The 24694-nt window shown below is 41.2% G+C and overlaps 4 protein-coding genes across 21 annotated transcripts in view; 2 read left to right on the top strand and 2 right to left on the bottom strand.

The window, feature by feature from the left end:
* Positions 1 to 15: 15 nt before the first annotated feature.
* Positions 16 to 4931, bottom strand: MRPL30 (mitochondrial ribosomal protein L30). The gene is made up of 5 exons (XM_083501771.1): positions 4791 to 4931; positions 3849 to 3932; positions 2419 to 2565; positions 296 to 369; positions 16 to 195 (listed from the first exon to the last, which is right to left on the bottom strand). Exons 1-5 carry the CDS (start codon positions 4842 to 4844, stop codon positions 60 to 62), a joined length of 495 nt encoding a protein of 164 aa, XP_083357897.1. The 5' UTR covers positions 4845 to 4931; the 3' UTR covers positions 16 to 59.
* Positions 4932 to 5222: 291 nt separating this feature from the next.
* On the top strand, positions 5223 to 12031 carry MITD1 (microtubule interacting and trafficking domain containing 1). Of its 2 annotated transcripts, XM_083501760.1 has the most exons (7): positions 5223 to 5356; positions 7319 to 7420; positions 7541 to 7677; positions 7758 to 7844; positions 9060 to 9175; positions 10051 to 10111; positions 10198 to 12031. In XM_083501760.1, the coding sequence occupies exons 1-7, from the start codon at positions 5236 to 5238 to the stop codon at positions 10291 to 10293; spliced, it is 720 nt and encodes a 239-aa protein (XP_083357886.1). In that variant the 5' UTR covers positions 5223 to 5235; the 3' UTR covers positions 10294 to 12031. The 2 variants fall into 2 exon arrangements, with proteins under 2 accessions (XP_083357886.1, XP_083357887.1); XM_083501761.1 differs by lacking the exon at positions 7758 to 7844.
* Positions 11977 to 15942, bottom strand: LIPT1 (lipoyltransferase 1). 2 transcript variants are annotated; one of them, XM_083501736.1, is made up of 3 exons: positions 15857 to 15942; positions 14221 to 15563; positions 11977 to 13487 (listed from the first exon to the last, which is right to left on the bottom strand). In XM_083501736.1, the coding sequence occupies exon 3, from the start codon at positions 13251 to 13253 to the stop codon at positions 12138 to 12140; it is 1116 nt and encodes a 371-aa protein (XP_083357862.1). In that variant the 5' UTR covers positions 13254 to 13487; positions 14221 to 15563; positions 15857 to 15942; the 3' UTR covers positions 11977 to 12137. The 2 variants fall into 2 exon arrangements, with proteins under 2 accessions (XP_083357862.1, XP_083357863.1); XM_083501737.1 differs by lacking the exon at positions 15857 to 15942 and having other exon boundaries at positions 14418 to 14538.
* A 2614-nt stretch (positions 15943 to 18556) lies between these two features.
* The window catches only part of TSGA10 (testis specific 10), a 38535-nt gene continuing 32397 nt past the window's right edge, over positions 18557 to 24694 (top strand). For 8 of the 16 annotated variants that reach the window (XR_014525773.1, XM_083501697.1, XM_083501698.1 and 5 more), the window contains exon 1: positions 18788 to 19263. Coding sequence is in view for 7 of the 16 variants with exons in the window: in XM_083501697.1 (XP_083357823.1) it covers positions 19204 to 19263 (60 nt within the window). In the remaining 9 variants the exon portion in view is untranslated. Of the gene's footprint in view, positions 18697 to 18787; positions 19264 to 23279; positions 23367 to 24694 lie in introns of those variants that run through there. The other 8 variants (XM_083501690.1, XM_083501692.1, XM_083501688.1 and 5 more) reach the window with 4 other exon arrangements.

The following is a 24694-nucleotide window of genomic DNA, read 5'->3' on the forward strand; positions in this document are numbered from 1 at the left end:
AGCTCCCCAATCAAATTTCAGTTTAAAATTACATTTATTGTACAGAATGCTACTACACATTACAAAGCATCGATCTTTTTCTGTTCCGGTTCTTTTAGACGACGGCGAATTATTAGTTCACCTGCACAGTTAATAAAGGTGTCAGACATTTCTTCTTCAGATGGAATTCCATGGGGTAGCTTTAATGGTTTTATGCTATAGGAGCAGAGGAGGAAGCAGGAGAAGAGACAAAATACATTAGTGCTGTTCTACAAAAGCCATTTTAAAATGCTTTTGTCAAGAAGAGTTAACTAACCTTATTAGATGTTTAATCACTTTCAGTTTTTCATTCACAGAAGGGATGTTTTTATGCACTCTTAGCTCATACCTCTGTAGATAAGCAGATTTTATAGAAAAGTTCAGTTTCACAGAAAAGTTCGGTTTCAAACACATGATTGCATACACACACAGAGAGCTTGCAGTAGTAGTTGCAGCAAGTGTGCTATTCTTAAAATATAACTATGACAATCCTGCATTACTTCAGGGGTAGCCAATGTGATACTCTGCAGATCATCTAGTTGGACTCCAGTTTCCATCAGCTCCAGCAAGACTAGCCAGAGGTCATGGATAACAGGTGTTATCCTTGATAACAACATCTGGTTAGCATTACATTGGCTGTTATTGCATTACTTGGTGATTTATATTATTCACATATATTGTCCTTCATTCTGTGAGAGCCTAAAGAGGTGAATTCATCCATGAAGATTTAATAAAAATACAGAAGGTGGTATCCAGTGTTAGCAATACTCAGAGTAGGAGCACTGAAAGAAATACGCAAGTCCATTTATTTCAAAGGGTCTACCTGGAGTATCACTAATACTGGATAGCACCCTATGCCAATGAAAGGTATAGTTTAAGAACCAAAGATTAATACAGGGGGAAATACCAATATTATACTTCATCTCTTCTTGTCATCCTCTAATAAAAAAAAATAATGGTTATGGGGAAAATACATATAGTATAATTCATTCCTTTTTAGCTCACACATATTTTAGTACAGGATCATTTCTGCTAAAGTTCATGGAACACTGTATATGTGCTACCATATTTAGAATGTCAAAATTGTGATAAATAGCAAACACTTAGATAAAGGAGTGAACTAAGATGAATTAGCTGACTGCTAAAAATTCTGATTAGATCTCTACACACCTCAGCAAGAGAGAACAACACTCAAAACCAGGCTTTCATGTGTAGATTCCTTTACTAATCAGGGACAAGCTTCCAACTGCGGCTGCTTATATGCACTGCGGTAAGACATCCAGATGCAAAGCATCTACTTGTCTTGCATGGCAGAATATGAATGTATGTTCCCACATGCTCTCAGGCAACTGGTTGCACAACAAAATATACCTAGTATGGCTTTGAAACTGCTTTTTCATGGATATCTAACAAGTGATTTACAAGCTGAGAACAGGATAATGATGCATAATGATACACAGACATGGAATGCCTCAGCTGGGTTTTTGGAAAGTTGCTAGGCAACCTCCACCCCACTCTCCCAGGTAGTTCCAGCTGCCCACCCCCGACCCAAAGATAAACAGAAGCTGCTATGAGTGCACTTCTGGGCTCCCCTCTCCTCCCAATGTAGAAGATTACACTGCTGTAGCATGTCAGAGCAGGCATTAGGGAGCCATTGGTGAGAGTTCCTATCTCATTCTGCTCTGCTCAGGAAAGTCTGGCTGGCACCTTTGTTATATACTGAATATAAACTGAATATAAAGGCAAACAGATATCAAACCCATTTTTAACGATTTACCATTAACTAATGTGAATCTTCTACAAGAAACTGCAAAGGGACTCAGCAGATCATTGAATTTAATACAGTGGTGCCCCGCAAGACGAATGCCTCGCAAGACGGAAAACCCGCTAGACGAAAGGGTTTTCCGTTTTGGAGGTGCTTCGCAAAACGAATCTCCTATGGGCTTGCTTCACAAGACAACAATGTCTTGCGAGTTCCTGCTGGTTTCCCCCCCCCCTTTTTCTAAGCCGCTAAGCCGCTTATCAGCTGATCCGATCAGCAGATAAGCCGCTAAAAGCCGCTAATAGTGCTAATCCGCTAATCCGCCAATGGGCTTGCTTCGCAAGACGAAAAAACCGCTAGACGAAGAGAATCACAGAACGGATTCTTTTCGTCTTGCGAGGCACCACTGTACCTTGCCCTTGCCCTGAGCTGAAGTTGTTATACTCTTATCTCTGAAAGACTGCAAACCTGTGCACATTTACCAAGGAGCAAGTCTAATCTAATATAGTGGGACTTATATCTGAATAAACATGTGTAGGATTAGGCTGTATGTTTTAATGCCAGAGAGAGATAATTATTTACTGGGCTTTCCCCCTATGCAATAGAGCGTCCCCACAAAATGCTAATGTATTTTATACTTTTTCCAATCCAAGAGATTTGATTATCTCTTTTTCCCAATAAGGACGCCTTCTTCCACTTCTGACTCTGGTCACAAGGTGCAGTTTATGGGGCTGCTGTGGATCACCCCCATATTTTTCATGATCACCAGGCCGCGGCTGAAATACCTAAAATAAATTCAACAAAAGCACGTTTCAGTAATACAGTTATCAGTAGCTGAATAGTATACTATATCAGTAGCTGTAAAAAGGTAATTTGTAGCAAAGTAGTTGAAGATAGCAGAGGAATAAGTCTGTATCAATACTTTTTTTTTAGCAAAATGATACTGTACTAAAATATGTGTGTACTAAAAAGGAATGAATTATACTATTTGTATTTTTCCCTGAACCATTTATTTTTTATTAGAGGATGACAAGAAGAGATGAAGCATAATATTGGTATTTCCCCCTCTATTGATTTTTGGTTCTTAAACTATCCCTTTCATTGGTATATGGTGCTATCCAATATTAGTGATACTCAGAGTAGACCCTTTGAAATCAATGGACTTGAGTATTTCTTTCAGTGCTCCTATTCTGAGTATCACTAACATTGGACACTCCTTCATTGCAGGTTTCTAAAGAGAGGCTGGGTGGCCATATGCCAGCGATTCTTCAGCTCTGATTCCTGCACTGCACAGAGTTGAACTTGATGACCTTTGGGATCTCTTCCAACTCTACAATTCTGTGATTCTATGTGTAGCACATTTACATTTAAATTCTATGTACTGTACACTTACCTGGGGGTTAAGCCCCATTGAATATAATGAAACTTACTTCTGAGTAACATGCATATAAATGAATTGTAAACAGTAGAACATGGACCTGAAGATTTTTTTTACAAGAGAGTTTGATATGTGAATATATGTGGTAAGGCAGACATACTGGTCAATGATTCTTGGAATATCTCATATAATATTTGTAGGACATTTTACAATTTAGCTTTGAGATGCTTCCTCCCAAAAGGTATGAGATGCTAACTATCTGTAGCTCCACTGTACAGTGGTACCTCGGTTTACCAACTTCATCTGTTCTGGAAGTCCGTTCTTAAACCAAAACCATTCTTAAACCAAGGCGCGCTTTCCCTAATGAGGCCTCCCGCCGCCAGTGCCCTTCCACCATTTGGATTCCGCTCTTAGACTGAGGTAAAGTTCGCAAACCGGGACACTACCTCCAGTTTTGCGGAGTTCGTAAACTAAATTGTTCGTAAACAGGACTATTCTTAAACTGAGGTACCACTGTAGTGTTTACTTTTCTCTCTTCTTATCCTTTCACTTATTCTATTTGTCCTTTTTTGAGGTCTGTAACTGCTTTCTCTACTTATGTAACAAAATGAAAAAAGACGTATTTTATGAAAATAAATAAATGAAAGAAAATGAGATACTAATTCCGTACCCCCACAACACAAAGCTTACCGATTCGGGAATTCTTGACCTTGTAAATTTCTGCCTGATCCACACCCTCCAGGTGATTGGTTCCACTTTGTATTTTGCAAGACTCTGGAGCAGGAAGGAAAGACAATTCTTTATTGCATAGGCTAACTACAAGTTATAATCTGCTAATTCCTTTATTTATTTATTTTTGTTCTTCAAGTGCACTTCCAATACTAACCCTAATAGCAAGCAAATCGACAATTACTGACATTATTATTAGACGCTAGTATGACATTTTTTGTTTCTTGTTTGCTTTTTTTAAAAAAAGTCAGGTTATCAAACATTTTTTTTCTTACAATGCAATATGATGAAGCAGCCCAGAAAAAAAACAGTTAATGAAATGAGAGGTCATATGGGGTCAAAAGTCGTGTCCCATATACATATTGGATAGCGTTCTCCCTGGAGAGAGCAGGAAGAGAAATGACACCTTGTAGATGTTCAGAAGCACAGCCGTGCTAATTACTACCAACATTTTCCAAAATCAAAACCTGACATTGGCACCATCAAATTGGGGGGGGGGGGGCTAAATGGCGGCCGCCAACACCAAGGAATACGGAAAACCTGAAGCATTCATAGAATCATAGAACTGGAAGGGATCTCGGAGTTCCATCTAGCCCAGGGGTCAGCAACCTTTTTCAGCCATGGGCAGGTCCACTGTCCCTCAGACCATGCGGTGAGCCGGACTATTTTTTTTTTGGGGGGGGGAATGAACGAAATCCTATACACCACAAATCACCCAGAGATGCATTTTAAATAAAAGGACACATTCTACTTTTAGGTTGCCTACCCATGTTCTAGCCCAACCGCCTGCAATGCAGGAATCTTCACTAAATAACAAACCACGGGGCCAAAGTGCGGTTATCGACGCGCAGGACAGCACAACAGGTCGTCCCCCCCCCCCCCCACTTTCCCCGCGTCCCTCACCTGCCAGGCAGCAAAAGGGTTCCCGCCCGCAATTCTGCCCAGCAACGCCGCCATGTTGAAACCCCGCCACCGGCCTCACTCCCCCAGCGTTCTAAGCGAGGCAAGGACGTCGCTCGGCTCGACCAATCAACGTCACCGCCGCGTCCTCCTCCTCCTCCTCCTCCTCCTCCTCCTCTCTAGGAAGCGGATGAGTCCGAAGGGAAAGGAAAGTCTAGGAAGATCGCATCTCTATGGGCGTGCTCTTCCGCCCGCTGGGCGCGTTACCTTTCGGTTTCCAGTTCTCAGGAATCACGTGACAGGCGGCGTGCGTGGAATCCTGCTAGTTGCAGGTTTGCTTGGGTCGCCTTAGGGACTGGTGTCTCCCGGAGGCTTGCCCCTCTCCCCCCGTACAGCGGCGAATCGCCCTGCTAAGCGAGGACCCCGACGCCGTGCTTTCCCAGCGGCCATGGAAGACCCGGCGGTGCTGGTGCTGAAGCGGGCGGTGGAGCTGGACTCGGCTTCTCGCTTCCAGGAGTCCCTTGTTTGCTATCAGGAAGGGATTGACCTCCTGATTCGGGTCCTCAAAGGTGAGGCTTTTTCTTCCTCCCCGTCGCTCCCTGCAGGTGGATTTCCCTGTTAGGTGCAGTCTGAAGGCAGAGGAGCGCGGCAAAGTCCTGGGTGCGCTTAGAGCAAGTCCCTTGGGAACCTGTGTGACTTCCGAGGAGATGCGTATAGGATCGTGGAGCTCATTATCTCTTTAAATAAAGCAAGTCATCCTGCGCTGTTTGTAAATGTGTATCTGAAGAAGTGTGCATGCACACGAAAGCTCATGCCAGTAACTAACTTAGTTGGTGCTACTGGAAGGTATTTTTTATTTTATTTATTTTGTTTAGGAACACCCTGCTTACGAAATAATATGTAGATTTTTAATTTTTACAAATACTTATTATCAAGTTTATATACCGCCCTATACCCGCAGGTCTTATTTCTCATTTTATTTTTCATTTATACTTTTCAAATTTATACATTTCACTAATTTTACAATCATTTTACCATTTCAAAACTTGACTTCCTTCCCCCTCTTTCTGGGTTCCTTAATTTGTTTTTAATATCTTCTGCGTATCCAAATTAACTTAATTTACTCATTCATCTTCTTTACATATATACTCTTATAAAACTTGAGGTTGTTACAATAATCGTTCCAATGTTTTTATCTGTTTATAATTTATAAATATTCAATAAACCGTTTCCATTCTTTTATAAAAGATTAGTTCTCTTGATTCCTTATTCTTCTGGTAAGTTTCACCATTTCTGGATATTCCATAAGTTTTTGTATTCATTCTTCTATACCTGCAGGTTTAGGGAGGTTACAGGGAAGCTTTTAATGTTTAATGAGTTATTGTATTTTAATATTCTGTTGGAAGCCGCCCAGAGTGGCTGGGGAAACCCAGCCAGGTGGGCGGGGTATAAATAATATAAAAATATTGTTGTTGTTATTAAAATCACAATATAAAAACACAAAATACATAATCAAAATTCAAACAACCCAATAACCCCCATCCACTCCAACACATTTTAAAATGGCATTGAATGCCAATCAGCCAAAGGCCTGGTTAAAGAGGGACAAGAAGCCACTGCTGAAAAGGCCCATTCTCGTGTTGCCACCCTCCAGACCTCTTTTGGAGGAGGCACACAAAATAGGGTCACAGATGATCTCAGAGTCTGGGTAGGTTCATCTGGAAAGAGGTGGTCCTTGAGGTATTGCGGTCCTGAGCCATTTAAGGCTTTATTGGTCAAAACCGGCACTTTGAATTGGGCCCAGTAGATTATGCTACCTTAAACGTAAAGGGACCCCTGACCATTAGGTCCGGTCATGACCAACTCTGGGGTTGCGGCACTCATCTCACTTTATTGGCCGAGGGAGTCGGCGTACAGATTCCGGGTCATGTGGCCAGCATGACTAAGCCGCTTCTGGTGAACCAGAGCTGCACACAGAAACGCTGTTTACCTTCCCACCAGAGCACTTGTGCTTTCGAACTGCTAGGTAGGCAGGAGCAGGGACCGAGCAACGGGAGCTCACCCCGTCACGGGGATTCGAACCACCGACCTTCTGATCGGCAGGTCCTAGACTCTGGTTTAACCCACAGCACCCCCCGCGTCCCTATGCTACCTTAGATGCTACAATAAGCCTATCTGCCCAGTAAGTTATTATGGCAGACATATCCTCCACAAAATTAGATAATTCTTAAGGGAATTCAAAGGTATCCATAACCCTTTAGTCCATGGTCCTTTAGAAGGGTGAAGAAGATGATCAGGGGCCTGGAAACCAAGCCTTATGAAGAAAGGTTGAGGGAAATGGATATGTTTAATCTGGTAATGATATCTTCAAATTTCTAAAGGGCTTGTCATGAGAGTTGGGTACTGGTCAGTTCCCCTGTTGTGTGCATGCAGGTCTAAAATTTAAAGTGAAAGGAAGGGAATTGATGAACTATTTTTTTCATTGTTTTTCTGCATCTTGTATTCTGTAATTTCTGTATTCTGTATTTCAGCAACAAAAGATGAGAAGAAAAAGGCTCATTACAGAGACAAAATAACAAGTTACATGGACAGGGCAGAAGAGATTAAGAAATATATTGAGAAAGAGAAAGAAGGTATGAAGCTGTAATGTAAGTTTCATTATTATGGCTGTGGAATTATATATTGTATTCTTTGTTTCATTCGAAAATGCCATACAGCATTTTTTTCAAACTGAAAAGTTTTCTTCTTTTTAGATGGAAAATACCACAAACAAATTAAAATAGAAGAAAATTCAAAAGGTTTCAGCTATGAAAAGCTGTTCCAAGAATATCTTAATGAAACTGTTACAGAGGTTTGGGTTGAGGACCCTTATATTAGGCAAGTCCATCAGGTAAGACATGGTTGATTTATACACTCAAAACGATTTCTTCTTTTCCATCTAAAAAATTAATCTTATTTACTTATTTACAGTTGTACAACTTCTTAAGATTCTGTGAAATGCTTGTTAAAGGACCATGCAAAGTGAAAACTATACATCTTCTTACATCTCATGATGAAGTAAGTATTTTACCCTGATTGCAATCCACTTACTTGGATTGTGTCCCAAGGAATTCAGTGATACTTGCTTCTGAGTAGATGATGATGATAATGATAATAACAGCAACAGCTAGACCACCAGCTCCCCAAACACACTTAAATATGATATGCATAGGGTTGCAGTGTTGTCCATATAAAGTTGTACTTACTGAAGTTAAGCAGTGACTGTAATTGCCATGGCAAAAGTAAAAAAAGGATTTGCTTTTGTCAATGAATTTTTCAGTTGACATTTTGCTAGCAGTAATGTATTCTGGATTCAGAATGGGTCTGAAATTAATATGCTATCTTTTTTCTTTCTGAAGATACCGGTCTATTTCTGACAGATATCTTCAACAACTCAGTAGTGAGGGAAACAAGATGGAAAAGATTGCTATATTTTGCACCTAAAAGTAAGACACTTTTTGTACTGGGGAGGTTTTAGGGTAATAGGAGGCTTATGAATAGCCACTCATCAAATTACCTGTGTTTACTAACAATAGGGAAATAAGAGGTTTTTATTAATTAGAAGAGAATGTTAATTAGAAGAAAATTATGTTGTGAACCGCCCTGAAATCTGTGGATGAAGAGCGGTATACAAATTTAAATAATAGTAATTAAATTTAGGTAATTTATACTGAATTAGACAATTGTTTGATATTGTCTATTGATTAGCCAGACTCTCAAATGTTTCAAGTGGTTTCTCAGCCTTCCTGGAGATGTGAAAAATTGAACCTGGGATGATATTCATGCAAAACATGTTTTTTACAACAAGGTGGTTCTCCTTTCAAGCCATCAGTGTGCTACAAATGACATAATTTAACTGTGTTTGGAGAGCTGGTAGTCGAGTTTTTTAAAAAACGTGTGAATAATCTTTTATGGACTTCATCGCAAGTCTTAGTTTGAATCCATAGTTAGAAGTGTGTGTAGGTGGGGCTTGGTTTGGTGTGTGGTGTTTTCGTCTTTTGTCCTATGACATCTAGCCTCTTAACTTTTACTTATTCCATCTACCAAACACACACATTCCATTTCGTAAGACACCTTGCAGGAATTATGTTTAACATTAAATTTGAGTATCTGCATTGGTAAAAGTGAAAATATTGAAGGGGCTTATTCATTCTGAGAAATACGACCAATATGAATTTACAGTATGTCGGCCATTATCTTTATTTGATTTGTAAAGCAAACAAATCTTTACAGGGCAATGAAAAGAGGCAACAAATGACTATCCTAGAAGAGATACAACAATCCCTGAAAGATTTTGGCGTTACTCTGGATGTATCATATTCTCCGTCAATACACGATCGAGAAATTAGGTTGGTGACATGTGCATAAAATGTTCCACATTGATTGTCTAAGATACAGGTGGTGATAATCAACTAAATCATAATGATAGCATATCCGTTGAAATCAACTGATAACATTTATTCCAGCAGCTCAACCCTGAGAATGACTAACGGTGGCCATCACCCATATAATTGATTACTAAGACTGTTATCCTAATTCTACTTACCTGGAAGTAAGCCCTGCTGAATCCAGTGGGGTTTACATTTGAGTAAACATGGTTGGAATTGCAGCCTAAGTTTATCTTCAAACCTTAAAGTTGTCAGTTCAGGTTCTGGAAACTTGTTAACTTTTAAAAGTATTTAGCAGTGGTGTCTCCTGCCAGCTGTTCAAATTACCACTTGTCCCCCTGCCTGCCTGCTGCTGAACAAAAATGACTACAGCAAGGCAAATGATGGGAACAGCAGTCAGAATATTTACATGGACACCCATGGTTAATATATATTTAACAGGTAACTATTCGTTTCAACTTTGTATGCCATGGAGAGGCAAAGATGGCCTACTTCATATGTTCTCCACACACACACACCCTTAGGCTTCTATTGGAGTGTCTGCTTCATGTGAAATGGTATTTGTATGGGAAAGGGCTGACACTTGCATCACTCCTCCATGTTGCAAATTAAGAGCATTCCCTGCTATGAACATTGTTGTTAACTCAATTGGAACAACTTGAAAGTTGCAAAGATTGAAATTGCCAACCATCATCTGTTCTTTGCTCATTGTGCTTCCTGAGCTTTTTACATATTAAGAGTGCTGTAAAATTATTTTCTTTCTCTTGTTAACCTTACATATGTCTAGTTTCTATATTTTTGAGGGAGCACTTCTCTTTTTTGCATTTAACACACAGATTCAACAATGGATGGATGATTAAAATTGGAAGAGGCCTTGATTATTTTAAGAAACCACAGGTGGGAACTGAATAGAAAAATATAAATTTTAAAATAAATTTGAACTGCTGAATGGCTTAATTGGTAGAATAATTTGTTTTCCACAGGGTCGTTTTTGCCTTGGATACTGCGATTTTGATTTGAGACCATGTCATGAAACTACAGTGGACATCTTTCACACTAAACATACAAAGAAAACATGACCCTAAGTTCCCAAACCAACCAGTCTCACTGGTGTGTTTGTTTTTTGAGCAAGAGCTACTTTGTTCCACCACATCCACTATGCATTTTTGTAAAGTAAACTGATTGTATTTTTTTTTTTAATTTTAAAAAATCTGCACATCAGCCTGATAGCTTATCTAAACAAAATGACATGTTTACCCCAGAGTAATGAACTGTCAGTGAAGACCACAATTCTGATTTGCTTCCTTGTGCTGGGCTATCAGATTTGCTTCCCATACCATGTGGAAGGATCCTCTAAAAAGCCTCTGAAGCAAAACATTTGACTACTGCATTTGTCTCTTAACAGCTACAATTCAGAAAAACCTGATTGGTGCACAGGAAAGAATTGTGCATATAGCTGGAATATTTATAGAAGTTTTCCCTACAGCCATTTGCACTGCATATAGATTTAAATTTTAAAGTGAGAAGTTGGTTGCTTCTTCACCATGTGGTAGAAGTGTCAAAGAAACCCTCTGACAGCATTTTCCTCTTATTTTCACTGGGCTGGATTCAGACTAAATTAGTTGTGCTTTAGTCCCATACATAGCCATGGGACAAGTTAATCATGACTAACTTAAACTTGGCCAATTTCAGTTAAACTAAAGATGTAACTAGCTTAGTCTGGATACACCCCATATTAACCTCAGGGACCACTCACAAGTTAAACAGGGATGCTGATGGTTCCCAAGCTGTATTTCAAGAATCACTGAACTAAGCAAGTAGCAAAAATCTTCCAAACTCAGATATTATAGGCATCTTAATTGTGTGAAAAAGCAGCTAACTTCCTTAGGGAGCAAAACTGGTAATATGCTACAGCTATGTATAATAAAGCTGTCCACTTAATATGCTCAAGGAATTTGGAACCGTACAGGGAGCTTTTGCCTTATATGCCAATTTACTGAAGAAACAGAATTCTGGGGGGGAGTTATGCAGCTTCTGTCACAATAACAGGCTGATGTCACCACGAAACAATGGAGTTTCCCGCATTAGGGGAACCCCACACTGGCATAATACGGACACGTACGTTTTAATCTTTCACTATGGATTACTTTTGAGGAAAGGCAGAACTCTTGTAAAGGAAAGCAGCCCAGACACAGGCTTCGACATTCTAGAATCAGCACAGCAAGATTGAGCACTATGCCAACCTGTCAATAATGGGAGAAGGCAAGAACATTCCTGTGAACCTCCATTAAATGGTGGCCTCTTGGTTAATCCCTATGTTCTAGGTCTCTCTTTTAAAGCCACCTCCTAATAAACGGCTAGGAAGTATTTGGTCACCAAAGTCTTAAATACATTTACATTGGCAATTGACTTAAGTAGAAGTTGCTTTCAAGTAAATGGGCTTAGGCTCTCAAGCTAACAATGCCTAGCATGACTCCTCTATTTCACGCATGCCATGTCTTACTAGAACTGGGAATTCAGAAGGCATAAATTGACCTTAAAATTCTTGTCTTGAATGTCTAGATACATGTTTTTAATGCTATACTATGCTATGTTTCTTTCTACCAGTATTTTTATTTTGTTTTATACTGTTTGCAAGCCATTGTGTGATCCATTTGAGCAAGTCTGTAGGATGCTAACTTTAAGAAATAAATATGTAAATTTTAAAAGAGAAGACTTCTAAGGACTGGTGATAACCATTTTAAAAAACAAAACTGACTTGATTAACAAGTTTGTATTTTTTTATTTATGTTTTAATAAAAAGTGAATTTGTTTACATTCAGCAGTCTATTACTTCACTATTAAATCTCACGTTCAGCCAAGTCCTTAAAACCCTCTGCTAGAATAAGACTGTATTGATAAAGGATTGATTATCAGGAATCAACTACATTAGAGATACTATATTCTCACACAAGAGATTCCACTTGCCGTGTATCTTATAATCTGTGCATGTTCTCATCAAAGCAGCTGCTACTGCAGTGGTTTCCTTTGGACAGAATTTGATGCCAATAAGATGGTTTTTCAGTTCATCACACATGATTGGTGGCAACCAGAAAGGAGGCACATCAATGTTGCAAGTTTCAATCTTTCCATTTTTTACATCCACATTTATCTTCATTTCAAGGCAAGATTGTTCATCAACTATATTAAAGGATGTGCTAATACTGAACTTTGGTGTTTTGCCATATAGCCAATCCCAGGATTGCAGTTCTTTTGCTTTGTTATTAATTCCAGGGAATTCTGTTTCATCAGCTGGATTTATTTCAACAATATGGTTATCAATTTGGTGGTATGCAGCATATTCTTCTGCAATGGCATCAGTGAGCATCTCACAAGTTAAAGTAGGCTCTTCTTCAAAGAGATTTTTCACTAAGGCAGGTACACTTGGCGTGGCATTGCTTTTTATCCCATTGTAAGGACTTTTGAGCACAGTTGATAAAATAAATTTATCAGCACTGCAGAGCAAGGTGCAGTGGTGATAAGCAGCAGTCCTTCCTAATTTTGCAGCCGTTCCTGAGATTTTAAAAATTCCATTTAACAAGAGGTCGTATCTCTCTGTAGCCTCCACATCTAATTGGGGCCGCAGGGCTTTCAATGCTCCAACCACTAGTTTTAAATTTTCCATTCTTTTGTACATCTTCCTATTTGTAAAGAAAGTGAGATTGATGTTGCCAGGATCATGGTAAACTGTTCCTCCCCCACTTTTTCTTCTAGCTAGTTTTATACCATTCTGTCTCATGAATCTGAGGTTACATTCCTGCCAAGGATTCTGATGTCTACCAATCACTACAGTAGAAGAATTTTTCCAAAGGAAAAGAATGTGTCTGTTTTCAAAATTCATATTATCATGGATCCAATCTTCTAAAGCTAAATTCTGATAAACATCCTGGGAAACAGACTGCAGGATCAGTCCTCTCGTTGCACATTTGAAGCCAGCAGCTGGAACTTTGAGGACACAGTGTAACTGGAAGCATTTCCTCAGAGATGACCGGATTATCATGTTTTAGTCTAACAAAACAATCAAAACAGCATAGGGTGATACACGTTTTGCATAGTCCATTTCAAAACCCTTTCAAAATATGTCTGTGTTTCATTGGAAAATCTTTTAAAACAATTCTGTTGAATCAGATTTTTTAAAAGACTTATTTCTCCTTTCTGACAAGTAGATAATAGAGTATTATATGACTGAATAATATGCAGAAATTGCCTATTCCAGTTGTGTTTTATCGACCACCTAAGGAAAAAGCACAGAATTCATTGTTTACCCTCAAATAGCTTGTATGAGAGGCTATAAAAGATTTGCTAGGGTAATTTGTGGCTTTACGTTAATCATTTTAATCCTTTGAAATACCAAAAAGGGATTATTAGTTATTAGGCCTTAAGCTACAAAGGAAACAATACATTTCCTCCCACTCTCATTAATTTCACAACCCAGCAATATATGCCGAACGTGAAGGTCTCAGGGCTAGCGGAAAGCGGATTTTCAGCACTCAACTTTTGATATACCACAGGTTTCCACTCCCTGTATTGGGATAGCACCAAGAATATAGCGTGCGTGGCAAACGTTTTCAATTTTGCGCTGCACCACAACCACCCTGGGCAAATTGCAGCAGTTGCTTCTGTGCTCAGAGACACTATTTTTGCAGGTTCTGATGGAGACCAAGGCCAGGCTGTGCACCCGAATAAGCTTTGTTCCATGCTGGCCTGGCAATGGAGATAGAAAAGGCACATTCCGCGACCCACCCGCCCGAATTAAACTGAATGCAACCTTGCTAGGACAAAAAAGCAAACTCCCGTCGGGCTACATGGGGCTCTGCGTATGGGACTGCCGCCCAAAGGCACCGAATCCTCTCAAGGACACCTTGCCCAGCTCCCGCGGGGCGCCATCACGAAGATGGGAAGAGAATGGCAAGAGAAGCCCCTTCCAGCTTCTCCCAGCGCGCCCCGATACCCGTCGCCCTACTTACTGGGGATGAGCTCCCTTTGCCCACGCGGGAAGCGCGTTAAGGAGCCAGGCGGTGGCCATAGATCTAGAAATCAGGAGCAACGCGCGCAGATCTACATAGATCCAAGAAATAGTGAAGAGTTGCACAGTCTGGATTGGGTTGCTCCCCTTCAAAAAATGCGCGTCTGTTTCTAAAGGAACTTTCGCCACAGCTGGTACCTTTGGGCGGACACTCTGCTGCGCAACAGCTACTCCGAAATCCTTGATTTCGCCATTTGTTTTCCATTGAGCAACACACATCCTTGTCAGAAGGTCCCGGAAGTTGCCTATACAGTACAGGATTAGAGAGACTATGGTTTTTGTCCAAATGTAGTCGCACAAAATTCCTTCCGGGTGCGCACAATAGAACCCGCCCGTGAGTTCCTATCAGGAGTGCTCACTTCTTACCGGCAAAAAAGTGGCATATTTCAAACAGTGAAAATCCGGACAGAAAAGTTGCTTTTGGCACAGTGGTTGAGCTTTTTACTTTTTTGTCCAATATTGCAAATCGCAACAAAGCTGTTTTGGAGCTATTTTTATGGAGGGACTGCCGACACGGGCTGCCACACGTCCGTACTTTCCCGGACATTTAGATGCATTCCGACCGGACACTGCTACAGAATGCAGTACTGTACTGTATTGCTTTCCGACTACTGTTGTTCGCTCCCTTGCAGCTGTTTCCATGGCAGTTAACGGCATTTTTCTTATTAGCGGGCAGAGGGGCGGGAGTAGATGCTGTGGAAGAGCATGGAAGATCACGGATATTTGCAGAGAAAGGCTGTCATTTGCATTGGCACTGTAATGGTTTTGCCATTCTCTGTTGCCCTGAAGCAGGCAAACCAGCCCGACAACATGAGAATCCGTATCCAAAGATTTGGCTCTTAAGCTCTGTTTTTGTTTATTTTTTTCCTGAATATAAAATAGCAAAGTCTTATACCATAAATATAAATTGGCAAAAGCATTTTAACAAATGTCATTAAACATCCGTTATTTCCAAACCATCATTTTCTTTAACAAACTTTTGAGAACCGACGACATTATTAGAGCTAGCTTCTGAGGGAGTGCCTACATTATTTTGTATCCCTTCTGGTATATTTTTTCCTGTGTTTTGGAAAAAGCCAGTCATAGGTCCTAAACTGATTTCCTCAGTGTTTTGAAATAAATGGTCATTTGCGCTTGGAGTTCCAATATTTGTGTCATTCTGTATTATAGATACTGGTGTCTTCGTTTTACCACAACAGTTCCCCATGGTGTAGTTACTATGCAGATATCAGAAACAATGCAAAGTAGGTGATGGTGGTCTTCAGGGAGACTGCTGCATAAACCCTATGCAAAAAACCCCAACAAAATACTATTAGAATAACTGAAGAAATTCCATTAACTAACGTGTGATTCTACAACTATGCATTTTGCTTCTGGAAGTAATATTAAGATGCAGGAAAATTAACATTCATTCTATTTAAATGAACAAACACAAAGAATATGGCCCCTAATACACACACACAAAAACCACTGAAAGTGCAGGACAAATGAACAATGTAAGTAACAGTGGTAGTTATTAATGGAAATAGCAATGCAATATGTATTAACAGCACGGTTTTCATTCAACTGGAACTCACCAGAACTTAGTACTGTACCTCTCAGGTAGGTGCCATTGTCATTATAAGAGAACAAGGGAGACATTCATGGTGTGTTCCAGCTCCTCTTTTTCTATAAAAATAACACTGGTTAACAGTACTATAATTCAAAAAGTCCATTTGGGAACTTCTGTGCTTTGGTGTGGTTTAGGAGTTTGAGTATGGGTATGGGTGCGCAACCCAAGCTTGTGCAGAATTTAGGCAGTATGAACAAAGAGAACCAGCCATTATTCAGTTTCCAACCAAATATTAAAATACAGTAATACATCAAACACTAAAAGCTTCCCTAAACAGGGCTGCCTTCAGATGTCTTCTAAAAGTCTGGTAGTTGTTGTTCTCTTTGACATCTGGTGGGAGGGCGTTCCACAGGGCGGGTGCCACTACCGAGAAGGCCCTCTGCCTGGTACCCTGTAACCTCGCTTCTCGCAGTGAGGGAACCACCAGAAGGCCCTTGGTGCTGGACCTCAGTGTCCGGGTAGAACGATGGGGGTGGAGACGCTCCTTCAGATATACTGGATGGAGGCCATTTAGGGCTTTAAAGGTCAGCACCAACACTTTGAATTGTGCTTGGAAACGTACTGGGAGCCAATGTAGGTCTTTCAAGACCGGTGTTATGTGGTCTTGGCGGCCGCTCCCAGTCACCATCTAGCTGCCGCATATATATAAATAAATACTACTATTCATATACTATAATATCCAGCAACTCAGTTAATTGTGTTCACTGAAAGAAGGCATCAGTTTATCACTTTGTTAGTATCATTTTAATTATTTGCTTAGATGACCACTTTGTTTCCACATTCTATAGCACAACTATAGACTATCCTTATTTCTGTCATGAAAGGAGCCAGTTATCACATTCTTGTTAACCCCCCCCCCCCGTTATATCACTCTTTGTGAAGCGCTTCTTTAAGGAGGATAATTTTATTCTGCTGCATTTCCCCTCAATTCAGCTGATACCTTTTATCTACAAAGCATGTTGCTATTCTCTTATATGTTTCTAGAATCTGTTAGCTGCTCTACAGATGAAAACCAACTTTTGATTATCTGAATCCATGTATAAAACATGTTGTTTAGTATATATTTGATATCAGTTCACCTATCAGCCTGTAAGATACTATGTCTATAAAATGTTACTTAATTTATAAAAATATTTAAAAGTACAAAACTATGTCCATAGTATTGCTGTTTAATGTGCCTTGAAATTACACATTACTGTGCAATGTGACATGAAATCCAGCCTCTATTTGTGAGGTAAATGCCACAGAGCACCTCATTTTTTTATTGTATCTTGGAGCAGTAAGAGCAAACTGTAATTGCTACTAACCTGTCAGAGATAAGCATCAAGAATGCAAGATAACTTGGTGGCATTATGGAAACAGAGTTAATCTATTTTCTCCATTATTTCATGAGCAGATTGCTGGTACTCGAAGCCAATCCCCAATGAGCATGTTCTCTCTAAACTGAGTTATATGTTTATATGAGATACTTTGTGTTGACTAGCAGCAAGGAGAGTCTCCTGGATACAAATTCCCTCTGCTAAAACCTACAGGATGTGGAAAGGCATGAAGCATATTTCTCATCTTCCTTCAGCCAATTGTTTTGCAGAACCCAAGAAGGAACTTTAATGATTTTAAAGTGCTTATTATTTACCAGTAAGTGGGATCCACAACAAAATGTTGCAGGATGGAATTCTCCTCTACAGCTGTCCATCTAATTGGGCGTGCCTTCTGCCGGAACTCTGCTGCCCCTTCCCCTCAGTTTTCTGTTTCCATCCACCTGCCAATATGCTGAGCATGATAGTAAGTCCTCATTAGGTTCAGGGGAGGGGTTGCCACCCTTAAGCTTTTTATTTTCTTAAAAGTTGTTCTTTTTATGTGTATTTGCAAACCTGTTGGTTACCTAAAGCGTGCTAATACCTCCCTCTTGTTTGTGAGTGGTGCTGTTTTGGCTGCATCAAGAGAGTGGCACTTGGATAAATGAGTCTACTGTTAAGAAAGTCACCTGAACCAGTGGCGTAGCGTGGGTTGTCAGCACCCAGGGCAAGGCAAGTAATTTGCGCCCCCTAACCCGTGGATTTTAGCACTTGAGCAGAGAGCTGTGAGTGCAAGCGCCCCCCCCCCCGATGTTGCGCCCGGTGCGGCCGGCCCCCCTGCACCCTCCACGCTACGCCACTGACCTGAATGAAATGTTGCAGTGCTGTATTGGCTGAAAAAACAAAAGTTATAATCATAGAGAAGACTCCCTATTCCAACCCGAGTCTTAATTCATGTGCATTAAAAAAAAAAGTGCACCCAAGTTTGCTTTTACAGTACCTTCCTCTTTGTGCATAGGTGCTGCCATTTTGGTTACATTATGACAGGCACATAGGCAGCCCTAAAGTTCAGAGATAACATATAAACTGATAGTGGCATCTTTGGAAACCACCCTAAATCTTGCGCTGTCTCTGCGTGTCCTTAATTTCCCTGAAATAATAATTAAAAAAAGAAATACTAAGGGCTAAAGAAAAAATAATAGCAGACATAGGGCACTAGGGCTCGTGCGACAGCCCTGCGAGCCCTAGTGGCAGTGCCCAAGAACCTGTCCCCCACCCCACCCCTCCTACGCCCCCGCGATAGAACTGTAGGCGCCTCACGCCCTTCCTTCCAACAAGGCGGTCCTCCCCCCCCCCCCCGCCTCCCGGCGCCCGCGCGAACGCCACGCGGCGTTTGGGGCGCGAGCAGCGGTTGACGCGGCCGGACAGAGTGCGCCGCGCGCGGGGGCGCCAGATGAAGGGGGCGGGGTCAACAAGAGGAGCGCGCCCCTTGCTCGGTTTTGTCTAACAGGTAGCGAGAGAGCCGGAGGGGAGGGGGGAGCGTCGCGACGCCGTTGCCAAGGAGACGCCGCGAGGAGCCAGGGAGGGACATTCATTGTGCCAAGCGGGTGGGGGAGTTAACAAGAGCTCAGGGCGGCCTGAGGAGAATAATCAGAGGGGGTCTTGAGAGAGACGCGGACATTAACTCCCCACCCCTCACTCCGGCAATTATTAGTTATTTTTTTGCTGTGGGGGCGGGCATGACAGCTGCCTGGCTGTCACCCCCCCCTTCCTCACTAGGTGAACCCGCCCGTCACGCGCCCCACGCCGCGCGGCCGTTGAGGTGAAGCAGGAGGCGGGGGATTGTTGCCTCCGAGGCGTCGTCGCTTACGCTGGCCGCTCATTGGTCCGCCGGGATTGAGAGGGAAAAGGAGGCGAAGGAGCGGGCGAGGCTGAGGAAGCTGAGTGGAGGAGCGACCGAGTGAGAGACAGAGAGTGGGGGGAAAGGCAGGAATATTAGCTTAGTTTAGCTGCCGTCATGAGCTCTAGGAAATACCCCGGGCCCGGGCGCAGGAGGAGAAGAGAAATTCTTTCCAAGGTACAGAGAGCCCTTAACATGGGCGTAGCGGGGGGGGGGGGAGAGAGAGAGAAAGGCAGCTGCTTGCCCTCCACCCACCCCCCAAATTTTATTTTTTTTTAAAGCAGAAACTGTAGAAAGATTTTGATAGATTTTTCTCAGCGCTTTGGGGCGTGGGGTCAAAAGAAAGTTATTTAAAAACCGAGCTCCGTCGGTTAGAGAGCATGGCGCTGATCATGCCAAGGTTTCATGGGTTCGATCCCTGTATGGGACTGGGCAGCCGCCTATTCTTGCATTGCAGGTGGGTGGACCCTCAGAGGGACCCTTCCAACTCTGCAACTCCCATAATCATACCATACATTTCATTATGGAATCTGCTAGGCAGAGCCGAACGGATGATGAGGGCAGGTGGGTTGTCCTGCCCCAACGCCAACATAAATCATGGCTACGCCCATGGCCACCAAGGAAATAGGAAGACACCCCAGTTGCATGCCAGGCAGGCTGCAGAGAAATGAGGTTTTATGTAGGTGCGCTCACGGCGGCTAAGTCTGAGCAGTTGTGTTTGCTTGAAGGAGGTGGTGGTGTCTTTTACTTGTAAGCATGGGTAGCTGCAATCCTGAAAAACCCACACTGTGGAATAGATGGGTTTTCAGCTGTCCACTGCACACCCGCAAAAAAGGTTGCAGAGTAGAATGAAAGAAAATCCACAAGCCCAGTATGTCCCTAGTATTATCTATGGGAAATACATCAGCCATTTCCTCTCCTTCCCTTAGGGTTATTTCTAAAGTTATATTTTAAATATATAAAATAAAAGTTTAAGAAGTTTCTGGTGTAGCAGCTACCCCTGAATGTGCCTAGCTGTTAAGTCCTCAACCAAAACAAACTACTGTCATGGCGACCGATAGCCTTACATGGTGTCAAGTAGGCATGGCTTGACACCTCCAGGTGCCTTTTTGCTTTTGCACAGAATTAATCCAGAGTCAGTTTCATTCAGCAAACCTACTAAGCACGTAACTGTGATCGCAAATACAAGAGGGAGAATTCCAGTTTATTTTAGAAAGCAGATGCTTCCTTCTCTTAACACTAAATCATCTAGCTCAGTAAACATATAATCATGGAGAGCATATATAAGTGATAGATGTTTATCTGGTATTTTTAAAATATTCCTTTAAACACAAAATTTACTGAAATTCTAGCATTGCTTTTTCAAAGTCATTATCAGACTTTTATGTTTTACTAGAAAAATCAGTGTGAATAAGCTTTGAGTTCTGTGATTTTGTTTTAAAGGTGTGTGTTAATATAAAAAGGGGAGTGTATGAGATTGGGATTCAGCACTATTTGCTGAGGCTTTCCGGAGTATGATTGCCTGCGTTTGTGTGTCATAATATCCTCCACGTGACAGCCCTTTAGATTTGATAGTCATCTTCAAATATCTAAAGGGCTATCAGAGGATGGATCAAGCTTGTTTTCTCCTGCTCTGGAGGCTAGGACCTGAACCAATGAATTCAGGTTACAAGAAGAGATTCCAACTAAACATCAGGAAGAACTTCCAGGCAGTAAGAGCTCTTCAACAGTGGAATGGACTCCCTTAGGAGGTTGTGAACTCTCCTTCATTGGAGGTTTTTAAGGAGAGGTTGGATGACCATCAGTCCTGTATGATCTAGTTGAGATTCCAGCATTGCAGGAGGTTAGACTAGATGGGGACCCTTTCAGCTCTACCTATGATTCTATATAGGATTCTATATAAGGCTTCCCTGCTACTGAAAATGTTGGTGCTTGATATTATTGTAGTACAAATAGATTAAAAATTAAAACCTTGTGAACATTGGCATGGTGGGGGGGGGCTGCTGCCTCCCAATCAAGTAAATAAATAAAATTACTTAACTAAAAATAAAATTGTAGAAGGATTTTGACAGATTTTCTGAGCATTTGTGGTCAAAAGAAAGTAATTTAAAACAACAGCTGTTGAGACATTTTATTCTGAATCTGTTAGACAGAGTCATATGGAGAAAAATGACAGGTGGGTATCCTGCCTCTATTAACATAAATCTGAGCTACACCCATGCTTGTGAACTGTTATAGAAGTAGGACTAAGCTCAACATTTAAGATGGCCTTAGTTATTAATTCCCAATGTACACATTGGGGAGATTAATTCAGTGGTACTTACTTCCCAGTAAACATAGGATTTGGTTGCCTAGGCATTACCCTAACAAGGGATGTGGGTGGTGCTGTAGTATAAACCACTGAGCCTCTGGGGCTTGCTGATCATAAGGTCGGCGGTTTGAATCCCCGCAACGGGGTGAGCTCCCGCTGCTCCACTAGTGCAAGCAGAAGCAGTATAGTCATGCTGACCATGTGACCGGAAAGCTGTCTGTGGACAAACGCCAGCTCCCTCGGCCTTTGAGTGAGATGAGCACCACAATCCCATTGTCGCCTTTGACTGGACTTAAGCATCCAGGGGTCCTTTACAGTTACCTTTTACCTAACAAGTCTTTTTAAAAAATGTAATCTGCTATTAATAAATAATAAGTCACTTACCAGACAATTTGCAATATTTTTATCCACGTTTATCCAAGCTTTTCAAAAGCTATAGAATACTTTTTCTGTTGTATAATGCAGTCATAAGCACATGTACTAGGGACTTATGCCCCATCAAGGAAGAGATCAGTAATCTCAGATCTTAACATGATATATTGTGGTAATTCATCTAATTAATGTCTATTTAATGTTATTTATCATTTATCATAAAACATATCTTTATAGATTGAAGTATTTTATGTATTATGAATAATGTCATCTTTAGGCACAGAGGAAATAAAAGCAGATATAATGGCAAAACTACTATGGACACTTACATGGGAGTATCACAGATTCATAGGGCTGGAGGAGGCTTTATAGGCTATCTAGTCTATCCCCCTGCTTGATGCAGGAAATCCAGAGCTGCTTCATCCTGGAAATATGGTTGTCCAGCCTCTGCTTGAAGACCTCCAGCAAGAAGCAGCCAACCACCCCTGTAGGTAATTGGTTGCATTGTTTAACTGCTATTACCATCACAAATTTTCTCCTAGAAATCTTGTCTCAAGTCTCATATACGGTAAGCAACATGCATATGCCTAATTAATGTAGAAAGGGGTTAACACCATAGCACACGCATCCGCAAACTCGGTCCTTCAGCTGTTTTGGGACTACAGTTCCCATCATCCCTGACCACTGGTCCTGTTAGCTAGGGATGGTGTATGGAGAATTCTGGCTGATGTATGGAAGAGCACATGTACCTAACCTTTGAAGAGTTTGTAAGTAAACCAGTTTTTAACTTACCAAATGTGTGGTGTTTTCCTTTGCTGGGAGAAGAGGGAAATATTGAAATGCACTTGGAAGGACATATTTTAAGGGTATGACAGCCTATATAGTTCCATGCTTCACTTTGCTTCATATTTTGTGGCTTTAAATCTCCTTGCATTGTCTCACAAAGAGTAGTTGCTCCAGACTTGGATTTTGGCATCCAGGATTTGTACCAACAAATTTAATTTAAGCCTTTTAGATCTAGTCCTAATCTCTGGGACAAAAGAAAACAGGGTGCTCCAGACTTGGGTGATTTATTAGCACCCAATTATTGCTATACTGCTGTAGCTTGTAAATGGAATAGCAACTCTGTTTCCAGACTTCAGGAATCAAAATAACATTCTGTAGCCAGGTGGCCAGTCCCCTTTCACCCAGTCCCAGATGTTAGGGGTGGGGATATTATATTGGACCATATGAGTGGAAAGTTTTAAATAATTCCTCTCTCTCGTTTTGCTCCTAATTATTATTGCCTTGCCCCAATTTGGGGTGGGGGGGGAGGATAAGATATAGTAAATGCAACACTATGTGGAAAGGAAGGGTTAAAGTAGACTCTCAGGGAGGACAGATGGACCATAGAGAAGGAAATGCCTAGAGCAATCTATCTAGGTTGAAACTGAGCCTGCAAACCATTGTACAATAGTCCATCTAAACCTGAGGAAATTATACAGCTGTCCCTTTGTGTTTTTTAAAAAAGTTGGATTTTCTGAGCTTTGAAGAAAATAAGAGCTGATCAGGGAGCAGAATGCTTTGTTCACAACATTATACAGATGCCCTGTAAAAAGTGAGTGAATGAAGTGTGGTTATTCCACAATAAATATCCAGAGTGGAAGCAGCCCTGGCCTTTTCCTTATTTTTTCTTTTGGTAACATAGTTTTTATTCATTTTCATCTTTAAACTTTAATATGGTTGCATTGAGATATATGTTTATTTACATAAGAGCATATTATATGCATCAATTACATAAAAAAACTCAGACAAAAGTTTCTGAATGTATTAAAGTTGTGTCAAGGTGTATATACCAAAATTATTACAAATATTACATATATGAACTGATGTAAAGTATAAGTAAAAGGTATTTTGTATCAGTAACAATTAGGATTTGTAGTAATCTATAGGAAGGAGGGACGCGGGTGGCGCTGTGGGTTAAATCACAGAGCCTAGGGCTTGCCGACCAGCAGGTCGGCAGTTCGAATCCCCGAGACGACGGAGCGAGCTCCTGTTGCTTGGTCCCTGCTCCTGCCCACCTAGCAGTTCGAAAGCACATCAAAGTGCAAGTAGATAAATAGGTACCGCTCCGGCGGGAAGGTAAACGGCGTTTCCTTGCGCTGCTCTGGTTTGCCAGAAGCGGCTTAGTCATGCTGGCCACATGACCCGGAAGCTGTACGCCGGCTCCCTCGGCCTATAGAGCGAGATGAGCGCTGCAACCCCAGAGTCGTCCGCGACTGGACCTAATGGTCAGGGGTCCCTTTACCTTTATAGGAAGGAGGGGAAGAAAATAAAATAAAATATGTATTTCAAGCACACCACACTGTGCTCTAAACTATGGATACTGCTCTACCATATGCTTCATTATTTGTATAATTTGTATAAACATCACACCAGACTGCATAAAATTGTCTTGTTTCTTTGGCCTCTTTGTACTTTTAATTTTTGTGTCAGTTTTTCCAGTAACGCTATTTGCCAAATTGCATTATACCATTGGTCCATAGTTAATAATTGCAATGATTTCCATAACTTGGCAATAGCTGTTCTTGCAGCAATTAATAGTTGTGTTGTGAGTTCTTTGTTTGCAATTTGCAGTATATTGTGACAAGTTAATTGTGGTGTCCTGGAGACTGTCTCCCTTGCAATCAGAGATATTTCTGTAAATGCATTCTTTCTATAACTTCTATTTTTGGACACTCCCACCACATGTGCTGATATGTCCCTATAGTGGGACATCCTCTCCAACATATGGGAGAACCATTCGGTTTTATATAGGCTAGGCATCAAGGTATTAAGTACCAGTTGTACACCATTTTAAGGGCTGTTTCTCTGGATGTTGCCGATATGCATTTTTATGGCACTTTTGTCCACAATCTGTACCTTGCGTCTTCTTCAATTTCTAAA

This window comes from Podarcis liolepis, assembly GCF_965112155.1.
Source record: "Podarcis liolepis genome assembly, chromosome: 4".
Lineage (NCBI taxonomy): Eukaryota > Metazoa > Chordata > Lepidosauria > Squamata > Lacertidae > Podarcis > Podarcis liolepis.